Source organism: Phaenicophaeus curvirostris, chromosome 24, assembly GCF_032191515.1.
Source record: "Phaenicophaeus curvirostris isolate KB17595 chromosome 24, BPBGC_Pcur_1.0, whole genome shotgun sequence".
NCBI classification, from domain to species: domain Eukaryota; kingdom Metazoa; phylum Chordata; class Aves; order Cuculiformes; family Cuculidae; genus Phaenicophaeus; species Phaenicophaeus curvirostris.
In genome coordinates, this window is record NC_091415.1 from 4,796,228 (window position 1) to 4,811,780 (window position 15,553).

Consider the following 15,553-nt stretch of genomic DNA (forward strand, 5'->3'; position numbering starts at 1 on the left):
AACAGGAGTGAAGAGGGTGCAGCGAGCGAGCAGCAGCGATGCCGGGGACGGGTACAGCCAAGACTGGCAGGGCAGGTAAAAATCCTTTCCCCCACTGCAGCTCACAGCGGAGGCTCGTGTTTTCTTGGCTGTTTGGCTCAGCAAGCCTTTGGGGAAGGGATGGGAAAGCTGCCCAGTGGAAAAGGACCTGGGGGCGCTGGTTGAGAGCGGCTGAACATGAGCCAGCAGTGGCCCAGGTGGCCAAGAAGGCCACTAGCATCCTGGCTTGGATCAGCCAGGGTCTGCCCTGATCACTTATTCCACAACCTCGTCTCCAGGGAGAGAAAAGATCATACTAAAAAAGACCCGCACAGACATCTTGCGAAGCCGTGTCCTCTCTTGTAAGAGTACACTGGGTTTTGTTCAGAGGAATTTTTGGATGAGAGCCTGTTACACGACAGCGATCTCTCCGTACAAGCAGAGGAGCAGGCTATTACCTTACCAGCTTCAGGAAATCCATACTATCACGTCTCAAAATACCCCTGGCCTTGCCAGAGACAGGATGACATTTCATTTTACCGGCGACCAGGAGGTCATCAACAGTCACCAGCTATGAACAGCAAAATGAAGCACAAATGCCAACCCTGTTATCAGCACTAAACATCCAACAGCAGCCTCAGAGTAAGCAAGATAAAGAAATAAATCCCTTCTTCCCACTGCAGCAGGCTCTAACCCTCCATCCTCAACCTGAGCTATAATTTAAATGGGTTTAGCCCATCACAAAGCTGCCAAGCACCATTCGAGGCAGCCTGCTAGATGGCCAAAACCGAGTAAACACACACCTTTGCATCCCTCTCTGCAAACTTGGTGAACATGTTGGCGTAGATCCTCCGGTCCCGCTCGTTGTGCTCCTTTGTTTTCTTCTGGCAGACGGAGATCTGGGATTTGGCCGCTTTGTTCTGTGGATTCACTTCCAACACTTTTTGAAAGTCACATTTGGCCAGCTCGAATTCATTCATCAATAACCGGGCTTCGCCCCTCCGGTACAAACCCTTTTCGTTGTCCTGGTCCAGTCCCAGCGCCTGGAAACACACAGGTCCTCGTTAGCAACCTGGGGCTTCCCCAAAAATCCCCTTTAACAGCCAAAAACTCATTAAATCTGCTAAATTAGCACAGGGTGGCTTCAAGTCTCCAGAGTGCTTGCATCTTGCTCAACAAAAATTGACTCATGTCCATCAGCAGTTGGCAGGTCATTAATATAGTTGAGTTGATTAAATAGTTCTCATCGCATAAAATCCCCCTGAGAGCGGCAGAGGCAGTGGGAGACAAACCCACGGCCAAGAGATCAGGTGTAAACACTAAACCTGAGCCCACGGGAGCACAGGGAGCTCAGAGGCAAGGATTAAAAGTGAGTTTGTCTACCTGCTTTAGCAACAACGTTATTTTCCTTTAGTAATAATCATCTCAGAGATGATTTTCAGATCAAGGCAACTACCTTTGCTATCTTTCATATAGGCAAGATGCTTAAATCTAAGCCTTTTAAACAAGAATTAATAGTTTTCCTAACAAAGACAAAGTTGCAGCTCTTTTAGAGACTGGCAAAGCCCATCCCAGCCCTCAATGGGCTTGGAGATTTGCTGCAGCTCAGGCAGAGGCTGCCTCTATAGCACCCAGATGAACACTCAACACCCAGATCCAGGCTGGACAGACCCAACCAGCATCCTAAACCTGCTGGTCCATCCATGTGGCTCTGGCTTTGGAAGAAAAGCTGTTCCAAGCTCAGACTCAGAAGGATTCTGAACCCCAAAAGGCACTTTTGCTCCTGCAGCCTCCGAGCTCGCAGCACTCACGGAAACCCCAAAGTGCACTGCAGCTTGGAAATTGCTTCTTATACAAGAAGAAATTCGGAAACCTCCAAACTCCCAGTGAAAAGGTGCGAGAGGAGAGGATGCTCTAAGCCTCAGGCTGGTGCGCCTCTACCTCAAGCTCTGCCAGGGGAGGTTCAGGCTGGACATTAGGAAAAAATTTTTCACGGAAAGGGTGATTGGTCACTGGCAGAGGCTGCCCAGGGAGGGGGTTGAGTCCCCTTCCCTGGAGGGGTTTAAGGGACGGGTGGACGAGGTGCTGAGGGACATGGGTTAGTGATTGATGGGAACGGTTGGACTCGATGATCCAGTGGGTCTCTTCCAACCTGGTGATTCTATGATTCTATGATTCTACCTTATCGCAGCACTCGACGGCTTTGGCATATTCGCGCAGCTTCAGGTAGCACATGGCCAGGTTGAGGAAGGCAGCCAGGAGGAAGGAGTCGGAGGCTTTCGACTCTTTCTCAGACAAGCCGTATTCCATTTCTAGCCAAGACACGATCTTCCCGTACTGAATCACCGCCTGCAGGTATTTGCCTTCCTGGGATGGAGCAAAGAAGAAGAGGCTAGAGGAACCCGCGCCGACAACGCTCGCTCTGCTCCCGAAACACCCTGCAAACAGGTTACGGCTTTAATGTGGTGCGTGAAATAAAGAAATAACAGAAGGAGGGTGCGAGATGCCTGCAAACACGCCAGGGCCCGGCTGGAGCTGCTGGTGTGCAGCTCTCCTGAAAAGCCAAGGCAGAGCTTGTGTTCCTGCTCTTTGCAGAGCAGAGGAGGACTGGGCAAAGCCCCTTGGTGTTAGCCCTGGCCACATCCACCCCTAGGAAAAGTCCGATCTGCCATCCTGCTCTGCAGGGAGCGCGCACGGCCAAGGCAAAGGGATCTCAGGGAGCATCAAGGAGTGAAAAAAGGCACAGGAAGGCAGGACTCGCCTTGCTCAGCACTGTTCAGGTGGATACGGCTTTTCTGACACTGACTGCTGAATTGGATACGCGCCTGGCTGAAAAGGACCTGGGGGCGCTGGTCAACAGCAATGAACACGAGCCAGCAGTGGCCAAGGAGGCCAACAGCATCCTGGCTTGGATCATCCATGGGGGGGCCAGCAGGAGCAGGGAAGGGATCGACCCCTGGACTCAGTGCTGGGGAGGCTGCATCTCAAATCCCGGGTTCAGTTTTGAGCTTCTCACTCCAAGAAGGACATTGAGGGGCTGGAGCGTGTCCAGAGAAGGGAACAGAGCTGGGAAGGGTCTGGAGCCCAGGGGTTCTCAGAGCAGCTGAAGGACTTGGGGCTGTTTAGTGTGAAGAGGAGGCTGAGAGGAGACCTTATCGCTCTCTGCAGCTCTGGGTGCTGGTCTCTTCTTCCAAGCCACAGGTGATAGGATGAGAGTAAATGGCCTCAAATTGCACCAGGGGAGTTTTAGATTGGATATTAGGAACAATTCCTTCTCTGACAGAGTGGTGAAGCCCTGGCAGAGGCTGCCCAGGGCAGTGGGGGAGTCTCCATCCCTGGAGGGGTTCAAAAACCGTGTGGCCGCAGCACTTGGGGCCATGGTTTAGCAGGCATGGTGGGGTTGTTCTGTTGGTTGGACTGGGTGAGCTTAGAGGGCTTTTCCAACCTCAGTGATTCCATGACTTTATGATCCTGTGCCCCTGAACTTATTTCCAGCTCCCTCGTTCCAACTCCCCGGTGCCCAAGATGACAAACCTTGAAGTACATGGTGCCTTTCTCCTTGACGATGGCAGCCTGTTCCAGCTTCTCTTTGGTGTCCATCTCCCATGACTCCTTGGCCTGCAAACAAGTGCTTGGAGCAATCCCAGTGGAGCACAGCAACCCCACAGGGCTTTCTGGGATTGCTCGTTAAGGAGTGGGGCTCGTCAGGGCAGTTACAGAGGGTGGATCCAGCAGCTTTTTTAATTTGAGGGGCTGGGGAGGTGGAAGAATCCAGAGCACACATGGGGACTTGGTGCCCTTTACAACACAGAAAATCCAACTAGGTTTGGGACTTCACCCTGAAGGAGGTGGTTTGTCCACTTCAACCCCATGGAGGTGGAAAAACCCTCCTGGAATAGAGAGGATGAGCTGGGATGAGCTCCCCCTCCAGCCAAGGCGATGGGGTGGGGACCCAGCTGGGGATGCGGCACAGGAGCATCTGCTGCATCCCGTGGCATCTCCTGCATCCCAGCTTCCTCCTGTGCCCACTGAGCTCCTCGGGGACCACAGGACACACACCAACTTCTATACTGCAGGCCAGGGAGAAAAGGGAAAGAAAAGAAAACTGGGGGGTGACGGGGAAGAAAAGGGGAAAAAAGGGGGAAAGGAAAGAAAAGGGGGAAAAAATAAAAGGGAAAAAGGAGAGGAGAGGAGAGGAGAGGAGAGGAGAGGAGAGGAGAGGAGAGGAGAGGAGAGGAGAGGAGAGGAGAGGAGAGGAGAGGAGAGGAGAGGAGAGGAGAGGAGAGGAGAGGAGAGGAGAGGAGAGGAGAGGAGAGGAGAGGAGAGGAGAGGAGAGGAGAGGAGAGGAGAGGAGAGGAGAGGAGAGGAGAGGAGAGGAGAGGAGAGGAGAGGAGAGGAGAGGAGAGGAGAGGAGAGGAGAGGAGAGGAGAGGAGAGGAGAGGAGAGGAGAGGAGAGGAGAGGAGAGGAGAGGAGAGAAAATGGGAAAAAAGAAAAGGGGAAAAATAAAAGAGAAGGAAAAAAAAAGAAAAGGAGAAAAAGGGGACAAAAGAAAAGAGAAGTGGGAAAAAGGGGGGGAAAAAGGGGGAAAAGGGGGGAAGGGGGGAAAGGAAAGGGGAAAAAAGGAGAACGGAAGAGAAAAAAATGTAAAGGGGAAAAGAAAATAAAAGGGAAAAAATAAAGTACAAAAGGAACAAGGGTAGGAACAAATGAAAAAAACCACAACCTTGGACCTCGGCCAGAAAAATAAACCAACCCAAGAGAGAAGAACAACTGCAGAACACAGAGATCCCTGGTGACGTTCCCACCCCAGCAGGGGCCAGGCTGCCGCCCCGTCAGGGACAAAGGGTGGATGCTGCACAGGGACCGACGTTCCCGTCACCAAGCGAGGGCTCGACACGCGCTGTGACCCTCACCTTCTCAAAGCTCTTGAGCGTCACCTCGTACACCAGCTCCGCGTTGGGCTGGATGCCGTACTTGGGCTTCCCTGCCTCGCCAAAGCCGTACCTGGAAAGGCAGAAAAGAGCTGTTAGGGGGTTAAATCTTCATTTTGGCTGCGTTTGACCATAAACCCAGCCCCAGGTCACTGATTGTGCTGTCACAGCCAGCTCGGTGCCTGCAGCTTTCTAACATTTCAGGGCCAGGGTGATACTATTCTCCACCAGCAAAGATATCTGACAACATAGGATGAATTATCTATCAGGATCACCCTCTCCAGAGGCTTCAAATCTCTCTTTTTATACAGGTTTCTCCCCAGCATAAGAACTCACCCCTAGCAATTTCCAGGGACACTCTCACCTTTCAGCCACAGAACTCAGATAAAAGTCCTTTTATCTGGTTTTTGAAGCACCTCAAGATTCCTGCCTCCACACTGCTGGTCGTTCTTGCTGCTCTAGCCAGCCAAGGCTCTCCTGGAAACCAAACCTGGATCCCAAATTTTTGGGATCGAGCTAAAACGATCAGAGATGCTGGAAGCTTAAAGCCAGATGGGATCCTCATGGGGATGCTCCTTACCGTGGCCCAAGGTAGAGGATGCAGTGCTCTCCCCTCTGCATCTTCTCCAGGGCTTTGTCGATGCCGATGGGGATGTCATGGTCTTCTCCTTCGCCAACGACGAACTTTACATCTCTGCAATCAAACCTGGTGCTGCCGCAGAATCCCTCGAGGCGAACTGCAGAGGGGGAGAGGGAACATTGCATGCAGAGCTGCCCAAAGGGGCTCCAAAGAAAGCATCTTATGAATTATCTTGTAAAGTAAGTTTCCCAAAATCATGGAATGGGTTGGGTTGGAAGGGACCTCAAAGCCCATCCAGTTCCACCCCTGCCACGGGCAGGGACACCTCCCACTGGATTAGGGGCTCCAAGCCCCATCCAACCTGGCCTTGAACCCCTCCAGGGATGGGGCAGCCACAGCTTCTCTGGGCAACCTGGGCCAGGGCCTCCCCACCCTCACAGGAAAACATTTCTTCCTAAGATCTCATCTCAATCTCCATTCTTTCAGGTTCAAACCATTCCCCCTCATCCTATCCCTGCCCTCCCTGACCCAGAGCCCCTCCCCAGCTCTCCTGGAGCCCCTTTCAGCACTGGAAGCTGCTCTAAGGTCTCTCCGCACCATTCTCTTCTCCAGGCTGAACAACCCCAACTCCAGCAAAGCTTCCAGCCCTGGAAGCAGGAAGACCTGGGGCTGGGGGCAGCCAAGGAGCCGCTGGTGAGCAAAGAGGGGTGGCGAGGGCTTGGAGACCTTGCTGAAAAGCAAGCCAGGCATATCTTGTCTGACCAAGGACGAGACAACAGATAAACATCATGACTAATATGTTCCTCTCGTACTCAACTGCACGAGTCAAGTCTTACTGGAACTGGATATTGCTCCTGGCACGCCGCCACGCCGTTTATCACAGCGATTACAAATCTTCTATACAGCGCTATACCGCCTCGCCTTCTACCTCGAAATGTTCTCCTGCCTCTAAGAACTCAAAGTACAAGATAAACCTTTTTTTTTCCTTTTTTTTTTCTTTTTTAATCTTCAACCAATAACCGCGCTGTTCCAGCCCCAGCGGACACCGGGTACCTGGCACATTCACCACCTGGTACTCCTGGCTGGATTTTCACAAGATATCCTTTATTTATTTGATTCTGAAGACAGCCCAGGGCTTTGGGGACAGTTTTATGTTCTTTGCGCTCTGTTTACAGGGTACAAGGCGCACGCCTGCAGGCAGCTCTAACGTAAAAGCAATTTCATAAGGAACCCCTATGTACTGTTAAAAAAAACAAACAGCCAAAACAAACGAAAAGAACTTTTAAGAGGAAAAATTCATAGTAGGCATTGCAACTGTGGAGACCTGCCCTGCCTCCCTGCCCTGAAACCTACGGCAGTTCCCTGGGATGAGCTGCATGACCTAAAAATGAGCTCGCAGGCCCTGTTCCCATGGCAGGTCCAGCCCTTGGGCAATAAATACTGCAAAACGCAGCCCGAGGATGCTCTCCTCACCGCAGGGATGGGACACGAGCTCTGCCTAGTCACCCCTCTTGCCACCAAAACCACGCTAGGACTCAACTGCAGCAGAGAGGATGATGCTCACGTGCTTGCCAGCAGCACCGGAGACATCTGCACCCATCGCTGGTGTGCAGGGACCGCGAGGTTCAGGCTGCCTGTGCTCATCCAGCTTGGGACAAGGGCAAAAAGCAGCAACTCTGCTTTGACCTCCGCTTTTGCACAACCTAAACCCAAGCTGGCTACATCCACAAGCACAGGAAAGCAAAAGAATTCCATCTAAAATACAGGCAACCCAGCAACCCACCATGCCTTCTCCCTGCTTATTCCCAATGAGTACGGATCCATAATCCCCAAAACACGAACACAAGCCAGCAGTGGCCCAGGTGGCCAAGGAGGCCACCAGCATCCTGGCTTGGATCAGCCATGGGGTGGCCAGCAGGAGCAGGGAAGGGATCGATCCCTGGACTCGGCGCTGGGGAGGCTGCATCTCAAATCCTGGGTTCAGTTTTGGGCTTCTCACTCCAAGAAGGACATTGAGGGGCTGGAGCGCATCCGGAGAAGGGAACAGAGATGGGAAGGGGCTGGAGAACAGGGCGTTTAGGAACTGCTGAGGGACCTGGGGCTGTTTGTCCTGGAGAAGAGGAGGCTGAAGGGAGACCTCATTGCTCTCTGCAGCTCCTGGAAAGGAGGTTGGAGCCAGGCAGGTGCTGGGCTCTTCTCTCGAGTCACAAGCCATGGGATGAGAAGGAACTGCCTCATGTTCCAGCAGAGGAGGTTTAGATTGGATATTAGGAAAAATTTCTTTCCTAAAAGAGTGGTGAAACCCTGGCCGAGGCTGCCCAGGGTGGTGGGAGAGTTTCCATCCCTGGAGGGGTTCAAAAACCGTGTGGCTGTAGCACTTGGGGACACGGTTTAGTAGATACGGTGGGGTTGGGCTGGTGAGCTTAGAGGTCTTTTCCAACCTTACTGATTCCATGACTCAAAAGCAGCTCCGCAGCTGTCCCAGGTCCCATCCCCAGCAGGATGTGGCAGTGACGGGAAGATCCCGCTTTAAAACAGGACATGCAGGAGAATGCCGCAATCCTTCCCTTCAAGGACGGTTTCGTTCCATTTTTATTGCACATAAAACACACCGGGTGAAGGGGAGAAATCTCCGCTCGGGTTTCCAGGAGCAGGTCAGCTGGCTGCAGTCGCTCTTGGATTACAGGGGAAAAAAAAAAAACCCGCTGAAGGAACATCACTCCAGTTGCAGCCCTGACTTATTGTTCTCTCGGTGCCTGCAGCGATTTTGTTTTTGAAGAGCTGAGAACAGAGTGTACCGAGTGCGGCTGGCACACGAACTTGATGTGCTGACAGCAATTTGTACTCAGATTAAAAACGGAGAAGGAGGAGGAGGGGGGAAAAGGTTGTAACAAAAGCTGGAATGCCAGATTTCAACTGCAGCCCGTTTGGTTTTCTTTTTTTTTAGGGACCAGAAGTGCGAATTAGGCTCTGTAAAACTTAAAATCTATAAAAAACACCTTCAAAACGCCAGCCTGGAGACATTCACTCCTGGAAGTATAGTTTCTCCCAGCTTAATTCCAGTGGCAATGCACCTCCCAAATACCTGGCTTGGGACACAACCTTGTCCTGGGGTGGGCTGCTATGGTGCCCCGGAGCTCCTGTGCCATCCCCAAGCTCCTCAAGCCATTCCCAGGGCAGGTCCATGCCCAATACGAGGACAATCATGAATAGGAATCATAGAATCACCAGGTTGGAAAGGACCCACCGGATCATCAAGTCCAACCATTCCCATCAAACACTAACCCATGTCCCTCAGCGCCTTGTCCACCCGTCCCTTAAACCCCTCCAGGGAAGGGGACTCAACCCCCTCCCTGGGCAGCCTCTGCCAGGGCCCAATGACCTTTTCCATGAAAAATTTTATTCCTAATGTTCAGCCTGAACCTCCCCTGGTGGAGCTTGAGGCCATTCCCTCTCGTCCTGTCCCCTGTCCCTTGGGAGAAGAGCCCAGCTCCCTCCTCTCCACAACCTCCTCTCAGGTAGTTGGAGAGAGCAATGAGGTCTCCCCTCAGCCTCCTCTTCTCCAAGCTAAACACCCCCAGCTCTCTCAGCCGTTCCTCATCAGGCCTGATCTCCAGCCCCCTCACCAGCCTTGCTGCTCTTCTCTGACCTATTTGCAACCAAAACTCTCACTGCGAGGCTGCCTGGTGCTGCTTCTCCTCATCCTCACTCATGGGGATAGAATCATAGAACCACCAGGCTGGAAAAGACCCATCAGATCATCGAGACCAACCATAAATATACATGATATATTGGATCATCGACTCATTAAGGTTGGAAAAGACCTCTAAGATCACATCTATTTGAAGGGTCTCTGATCCTGGATGTACAGAGATACCTCAGTCGTAGAATCATGGAATGGGTTGGACTGGAGGGGACCTTAAAGCCCATCCAGTTCCACCCCAGCCACGGGCAGGGACACCTCCCACTGGATCAGGGGCTCCAAGCCCCATCCAACCTGGCCTTGAACCCCTCCAGGGATGGGGCAGCACAACTTCCCTGGACAACCTGGGCCAGGGAATGCGAATGAATTAAACGCCGCAGGAGCAGGTGGCTGACAAGGGAGCGGCTGGCACGGCAGACGGGCTGCTGGCCGGATTGGCACCGTGTTCCCGATCTCTGCCCTGCCCAAGCGAGAGCGGTTACGCAAGATCGCCTCCTAAAGCATTAATCTCCATTATTCTGACCACGTGTGTGCTCCCGCTCGCAGCGGTTGCGCCGATGGACGCTTTCCTTTGAAAGGGGTAAAGGGGCACTGGGTTTCGGGGCAGCATCAGGCGTACGCAGAGCCTCGTTATTTGGCTCTTTATGTCCTTCCAGAGAGATGATTCCTGGCTAGTGCCACCTCGCTCCCTGCCTCACTCTCTCCTGAGCTATTAAGGCATCCTAAAAACCTCAAGCTGCAAAGGGAACAACTTCAGAGGGACCAGGACTCTCTGTGTCCCTGCCTGTAATGCCCTCAAATCCAGTCAAAATAAAGAGGAATGCTGGAGGTTTAGGCTGAATATTAGGAAAAAATTTTTCACAGAAAGGGTCATTGGGCACTGGCAAAGGCTGCCCAGGGAGGGGATTGAGTCACCTTCCCTGGAGGGGTTTAAGGGACGGGTGGACGAGGTGCTGAGGGACATGGTTTAATGATTGATGGAAATGGTTGGACTCGATGATCCGGTGGGTCTCTTCCAACCTGGTGATTCTATGATTCTATAATCTGCGAATCATTTCAATTATATTTAGTCCTCTTGTTTAATCTTCGGGGTAGCAGAGCCAGCTTGAACCTCAGCACACCGGTCCCCAGCTTTGATGCTCACAGCAGGAGAGGCAGACAGTTGAGTCTGAGTCAAAAAGTCCTTTTTCCTTAAAAAAGCCTCGTTAGAAGAACCAGCCGCTCAAGACAGCGAGCTTTATGAGCTGTCACAGCTCAGATCAAATTTCCCTTCGGCTCAAGGGAGTTAACCTTGTGTACAGAAGCCCTGAAAGGGAGAAAAGAAAGTAAATGCCTCCTGTATGGAGCGAGCGCTGTGGCCGAGTGGTTCTTTGGAAGGAAAAAAACAATGAGCCCGGCTTCCGACATCCAGCCCTGCGAAACGTCTGCTCCAGAGATGTGACCAGAACAGGGAGAGCCAAATGGGCCTGACTGGTTTTCAGCTGAAAGAGGGGAGATGGAGATAAGACCTTAGGAAGAAATGCTCTCCTGCGAGGATGGGGAGGCCCTGGAACAGGTCTCCCAGAGCAGTGGTGGCTGCCCCATCCCTGGAGGGGTTCAAGGCCAGGTTGGATGGGGCTTGGAGCCCCTGATCCAGTGGGAGGTGTCCTTGCCCGTGGCAGGGGGTGGAACTGGATGGGCTTAGAGGTCCCTTCCATCCCAAGCCATTCCACGATTCTATGACCCATGCTCTTCATCCTTTGGCACAGGCTGAAGCCATCCCAACCTCAGCAAACCCTCCACATGAATTTCCTCCCCCCAGCAGCAGCAGCCCTGGGACCAGCACTCACTTTCCACTGTAGCACCTTCGTTAGGGTTGGAGTAACCTTCCCCCTTCCTCTTGATCCTCCGGATTATCCCTCCATCATCAAACAAGTCCTCGCCTTTGAAGTCAAGCAGCTCAACCTGAAAACAAAAAATAATAAAGAAAAGGTGGTCAGAACTCGGGAAGGGGGGAAGGAGAGGAGAAAAACAACAGCAAAGCCACAAGGCAGCAGTTCATCCTCTGGCTGGAGAGCCAAGCCAGCTAATTCTCCATTCAGCTGACGAGCAGAAGTTGCCCATAAAAGCCTGCTCCAAGCCACAGCATAATACACCCGATTTATTAGGAATTGGGACACATCCAGTACCTGAAGCGTAACACAAAGTAACACTAAAAATCAGTTTATTAAGCCTGTAAAGGCACAACATGACCGGTGCTGGAAGATGCTGTGAAAGCTGCCCAGACCCAGCATGGGCAGGACTTTTCCCTTCCTTCTCCGACAGGACCAGCTCCAACTCAAGGCTTAGTCTCCGCTCGGCTTGCAAGGACTAAGCCTTAATTCAAGACAAACCCATTCCTCGTCCCGGCGAGCCCTGCCATCCAGCGCCCCGTGCCAAACCCTTGGCTCTCCTACTGTCCCGCGGCACTAATCGGTTTTTAGCACCCGAAGGCATTTCCCAGGCGCTTTCTCCCTCCCATGTGCATTTTCAATCCTGGAATCTGCTCGCTCCCGCCCGGGGTTCTCCCCAGCCGCTTTCAGTCCCAGCCTCCCAGCTCAGACACACATTTCTGAGAAAACCCTGGCAGCGGTTCCTGGAGCAGAGGGACACGTTTCAGGAATCCAAGCTGGTTTATTTTTTTGTTGGTGGGTTGGTTTTGGTTTTTTTTATTTCTGAGCTGGCTGGCAAGGCAGAAAGGGAGCAAGTGAGCTCATCCACGCGCCCGCATTACTTGCCTCGAAAAAGAGGGTGGCATTGGAAGGGATTTTGGGGGCACTGCCAGCAGAGCCGTACGCGTACTCGGGTTTGCAGAGCAAGTAGCAGATCTCTCCCTTCTTCATAGTAGCCACCCCGATGTCCCATGCCTTGATTACCTGACCTAGGAGAGAGGGAGATGTCAGGCTGGAGGGAGCAGCCAGCAGCCCAGAATAAAAGAGCCTGGATGCTGTGAGGATGGCAGCGTTAAAAAAACACCCTCAGAATCATAGAGGAGAATCACAGAATGGTTTGGGTTGGAAGGAACCTCAAAGCCCATCCAGTTCCACCCCTGCCATGGGCAGGGACACCTCCCACTGGATCAGGGGCTTCAAGCCCCATCCAACCTGGCCTTGAACACCTGCAGGGATGGGGTCGCTTAAGACAGGGCTGACATTGAACATCCCTCAGGATCATTCCATCCTCCCTGGGATCATCCCACCCTCAAGCATCCCCACGGACAGATCCCCTGGAGCCGCTCACCTTTGCCCAGGCTGAAGACAAATGGCTCATTCCGATCGCGGCTGGAGTCGAACTTTTTACCGTTGGCCAGTTTACCTTTGTAGTGGACATAAACCTTGTCCCCAATCATGGGGGATTCATCTTCACTCCCAGGTCGTTTGATGATCTGAGAGAGAGAAAAAAAAAACATGAGAAGTGAGGCCAGGGGGTGCTAAGAACATATGTGGAGAGAAATGTAGAGAGAGATAAATAGATATAGATGATATAGATACAGATGATATAGATACAGATACAGATCTAGATATAGATACAGATCTAGATATAGATACAGATCTAGATATCGGTGATATAGATACAGAAGATATAGACAGAGGTGATACAGAATCATAGAATCACCAGGCTGGAAGAGACCCACTGGATCATCAAGTCCAACCACTCCCATCAAACATAGATATAGATATATAGATATAGAAGATATATAGATATAGAAGATATATAGATATAGAAGATATATAGATATAGAAGATATATAGATATAGAAGATATATAGATATAGGTGATACTAGATCTAGAAGATATAGATACAGGTCATATAGATCTGGATCTAGATATAGATATATGTTTTTATACATAAGCGCACACATGCATATATAAAAAATATACATACATGCATGTATATTCATAAAAATACAAATACACACATGCATATACATCCCAGTGCTGCTCTAAACCAAAAGAAGGCTTGAGGAGAAGCCGTTCAATTTGCTCTTCCATCAGCCCCTAAAAATAAATCCCAAGCCGGAGCCGCGGTGACAGAGCGGGACAGGGCTGGGAGCACAGAGCTGCCTGTGCTTTGCGGAGGATAAACACCGCGGTTCGAAACCTGAAGCGAATGCAATTACACTCCCTTTCTGCCCGTACACATTTTACTCGCAGGGGTGTGTCATTTCACTACTCGCTTCTTGTCAACGCTTCTTTTATTTTGAATGCTCCAGCCTGGAACAAGCAGTTCTCGAGCTGAGGATAGAGCAGGGGAGGATGCTATTCTTAGAGGAAAGGTCCTATTCAGCTGGAGAAGAGCAAGCAGAACTATCCAGAAACGGCCCCGAATATGAAAAAGGAGTCATGGAGCAGACTGGATGACCTCAGTAATATGCTCTTTCTAATGTCTGTGAGTCACACACAAAAATGCTTTGTGGATTTACTGCTAATAATCTGATTAGGAACACAATAGCAGCGAAATTCATTGAGCAGCCTGAATCCATCAGTCTCAAATACTCCATCCTTCTTTATTCCAAGCGATGCCTTTGCGTTTCAAGGATAAAAATACCCCAGTCCTACCAAGCTGGAAGTCCTACACGGTCCCAAGGGCTGGGGAGAGCCCATCAACGTGCCCACGCGCCCCAAAATGCAGACAGAAAGGCAGGACCCTGCTGGCAGGCCCCCTCACCTTCAGGACCCCTCGGTCTCGAGCCGGCGTGATGTCCTCTCCGTGCTCGGCGAGAGCCGCTGCCTGCACCTCCACGTCGCTCCTGGTGGCCTCATCAGTGGTCATGGTCTCCTTGCATAAGCCCTGGACCTGGAGAGAGACAACACACACACCCTGTCAGCCCAGCAGGACGTGGTGTAAGAGGAAAGGGTTAAACAAAATCAGCAGCCACTGCTGCAGGGCCAGGGCAGGAAGCTTTGAGCACATCTCAAGCGTGCAGAGCGGAAAATCCCTTCCCAGGGGCCACCTAGGCTCTGCTGAACCACAGGGCGCAGGCAAACCGCCTGGGGACAAAGCTCATGGAGCCCCCCAGCCTTCACCTTCAGCCTCCCCAGGTCAACATCACGCCCAGGAGGCTCCTCCAGCAAGAGTTTCACCCCATAAAAAGCACAAGCAGGTAACACACATGCCAGCCGATTGACTCCCAGCACCAGGCAAAACATGGAAACTCATCTCCACACGTTGCATCCAAACCACCAGTTCTTCTTCAGGGTGGACCCAAAGCACTGGTGAAGTTCTACTGATGCAAAAGCATTTTGATGCAACGCTAGCGCTGAATCACCGATGCTGGCAGACACTGAGGGCAGCGCTGAAACCAGAGGAGATGATGCTCATGGGCAAGAAGCAAAAAGATGGCCACCACGCTTCACCTGGCCCTTCTGGCTCATGTAGAATCATAGAATCACCAGGTTGGAAAAGACCCACCGGATCATTGAGTCCAACCATTCCTATCAAACACTAAACCATGTCCCTCAGCACCTCGTCCACCCGTCCCTTAAACCCCTCCAGGGAAGGTGACTCAACCCCCTCCCTGGGCAGCCTCTGCCACTGCCCAATGACCCTTTCCATGAAAAATTTTTTTCCTAATGTTCAGCCTGAACCTCCCCTGGTGGAGCTTGAGGCCATTCCTGTCCTGTCCCCTGTCACTTGGGAGAAGAGCCCAGCTCCCTCCTCTCCACAACTTCCTTTTAGGTAGTTGTAGACAGCAATGAGGAAAATACATTTACCAGGCTAGTACTGGTGTTTTGAGCTAGTTTATATGGTCCAAGATTATTTTCCCCATCCCTGGAGACCAAGCTCCAACTCTCAGGCAAGCAAAGCATCACCCCAGATGGAAAGATCTGAATGCACAGCAAGCATCTTCTTCCAAAAACTGAAAAGAAACACAACACCAAAGGAATCTCAACTATTCTGGGGCCTTAAACTATTCACCTTCAAATATTTTCCTGTGAGGCTGGGGAGGCCCTGGCCCAGGTTGCCCAGAGCAGTGGTGGCTGCCCCATCCCTGGAGGTGTTCAAGGTCAGGTTGGATGGGGCTTGAAGCAACCAGATCCAGTGGGAGGTGTCCCCTGCTTCGGCGTCCCTTCCAACCCAAACAACCATTCCATGATTCTATTTGGGTGGATAGAGAGCAAATTCACAGCAAGACTGTAAGAAATCAGGGACCTGGGGGCAACCTACTGGAGCACCATGGTCCCAACGTCACCATGCACCATGCAAGGTGCCAGAAAAAACATGTTTTCCATCAAATACAGACTTTTACCAGTGCTGCCTGGTGAAAAGAGAATAGCCTATGGCTGAAAACACATATTTC

General features: G+C 51.6%; 1 protein-coding gene across 4 annotated transcripts in view; it reads right to left on the reverse strand.

Moving 5' to 3' along the window:
- The window catches only part of FKBP5 (FKBP prolyl isomerase 5), a 29,568-nt gene that overhangs the window by 432 nt on the left and 13,583 nt on the right, over positions 1–15,553 (reverse strand). For 3 of the 4 annotated variants that reach the window (XM_069875766.1, XM_069875769.1, XM_069875767.1), the window contains exons 3-12: positions 13,921–14,049; positions 12,492–12,636; positions 11,990–12,132; positions 11,063–11,177; positions 5,531–5,687; positions 4,933–5,023; positions 3,553–3,636; positions 2,200–2,385; positions 822–1,061; positions 477–589 (exon numbers count right to left, since the gene is read on the reverse strand). In XM_069875766.1, the coding sequence (XP_069731867.1) occupies positions 477–589; positions 822–1,061; positions 2,200–2,385; positions 3,553–3,636; positions 4,933–5,023; positions 5,531–5,687; positions 11,063–11,177; positions 11,990–12,132; positions 12,492–12,636; positions 13,921–14,025 (1,379 nt within the window). In that variant the 5' untranslated portion in view covers positions 14,026–14,049. The remainder of the gene's footprint in view (positions 1–476; positions 590–821; positions 1,062–2,199; positions 2,386–3,552; positions 3,637–4,932; positions 5,024–5,530; positions 5,688–11,062; positions 11,178–11,989; positions 12,133–12,491; positions 12,637–13,920; positions 14,050–15,553) is intronic. The other variant, XM_069875770.1, reaches the window with a different exon arrangement.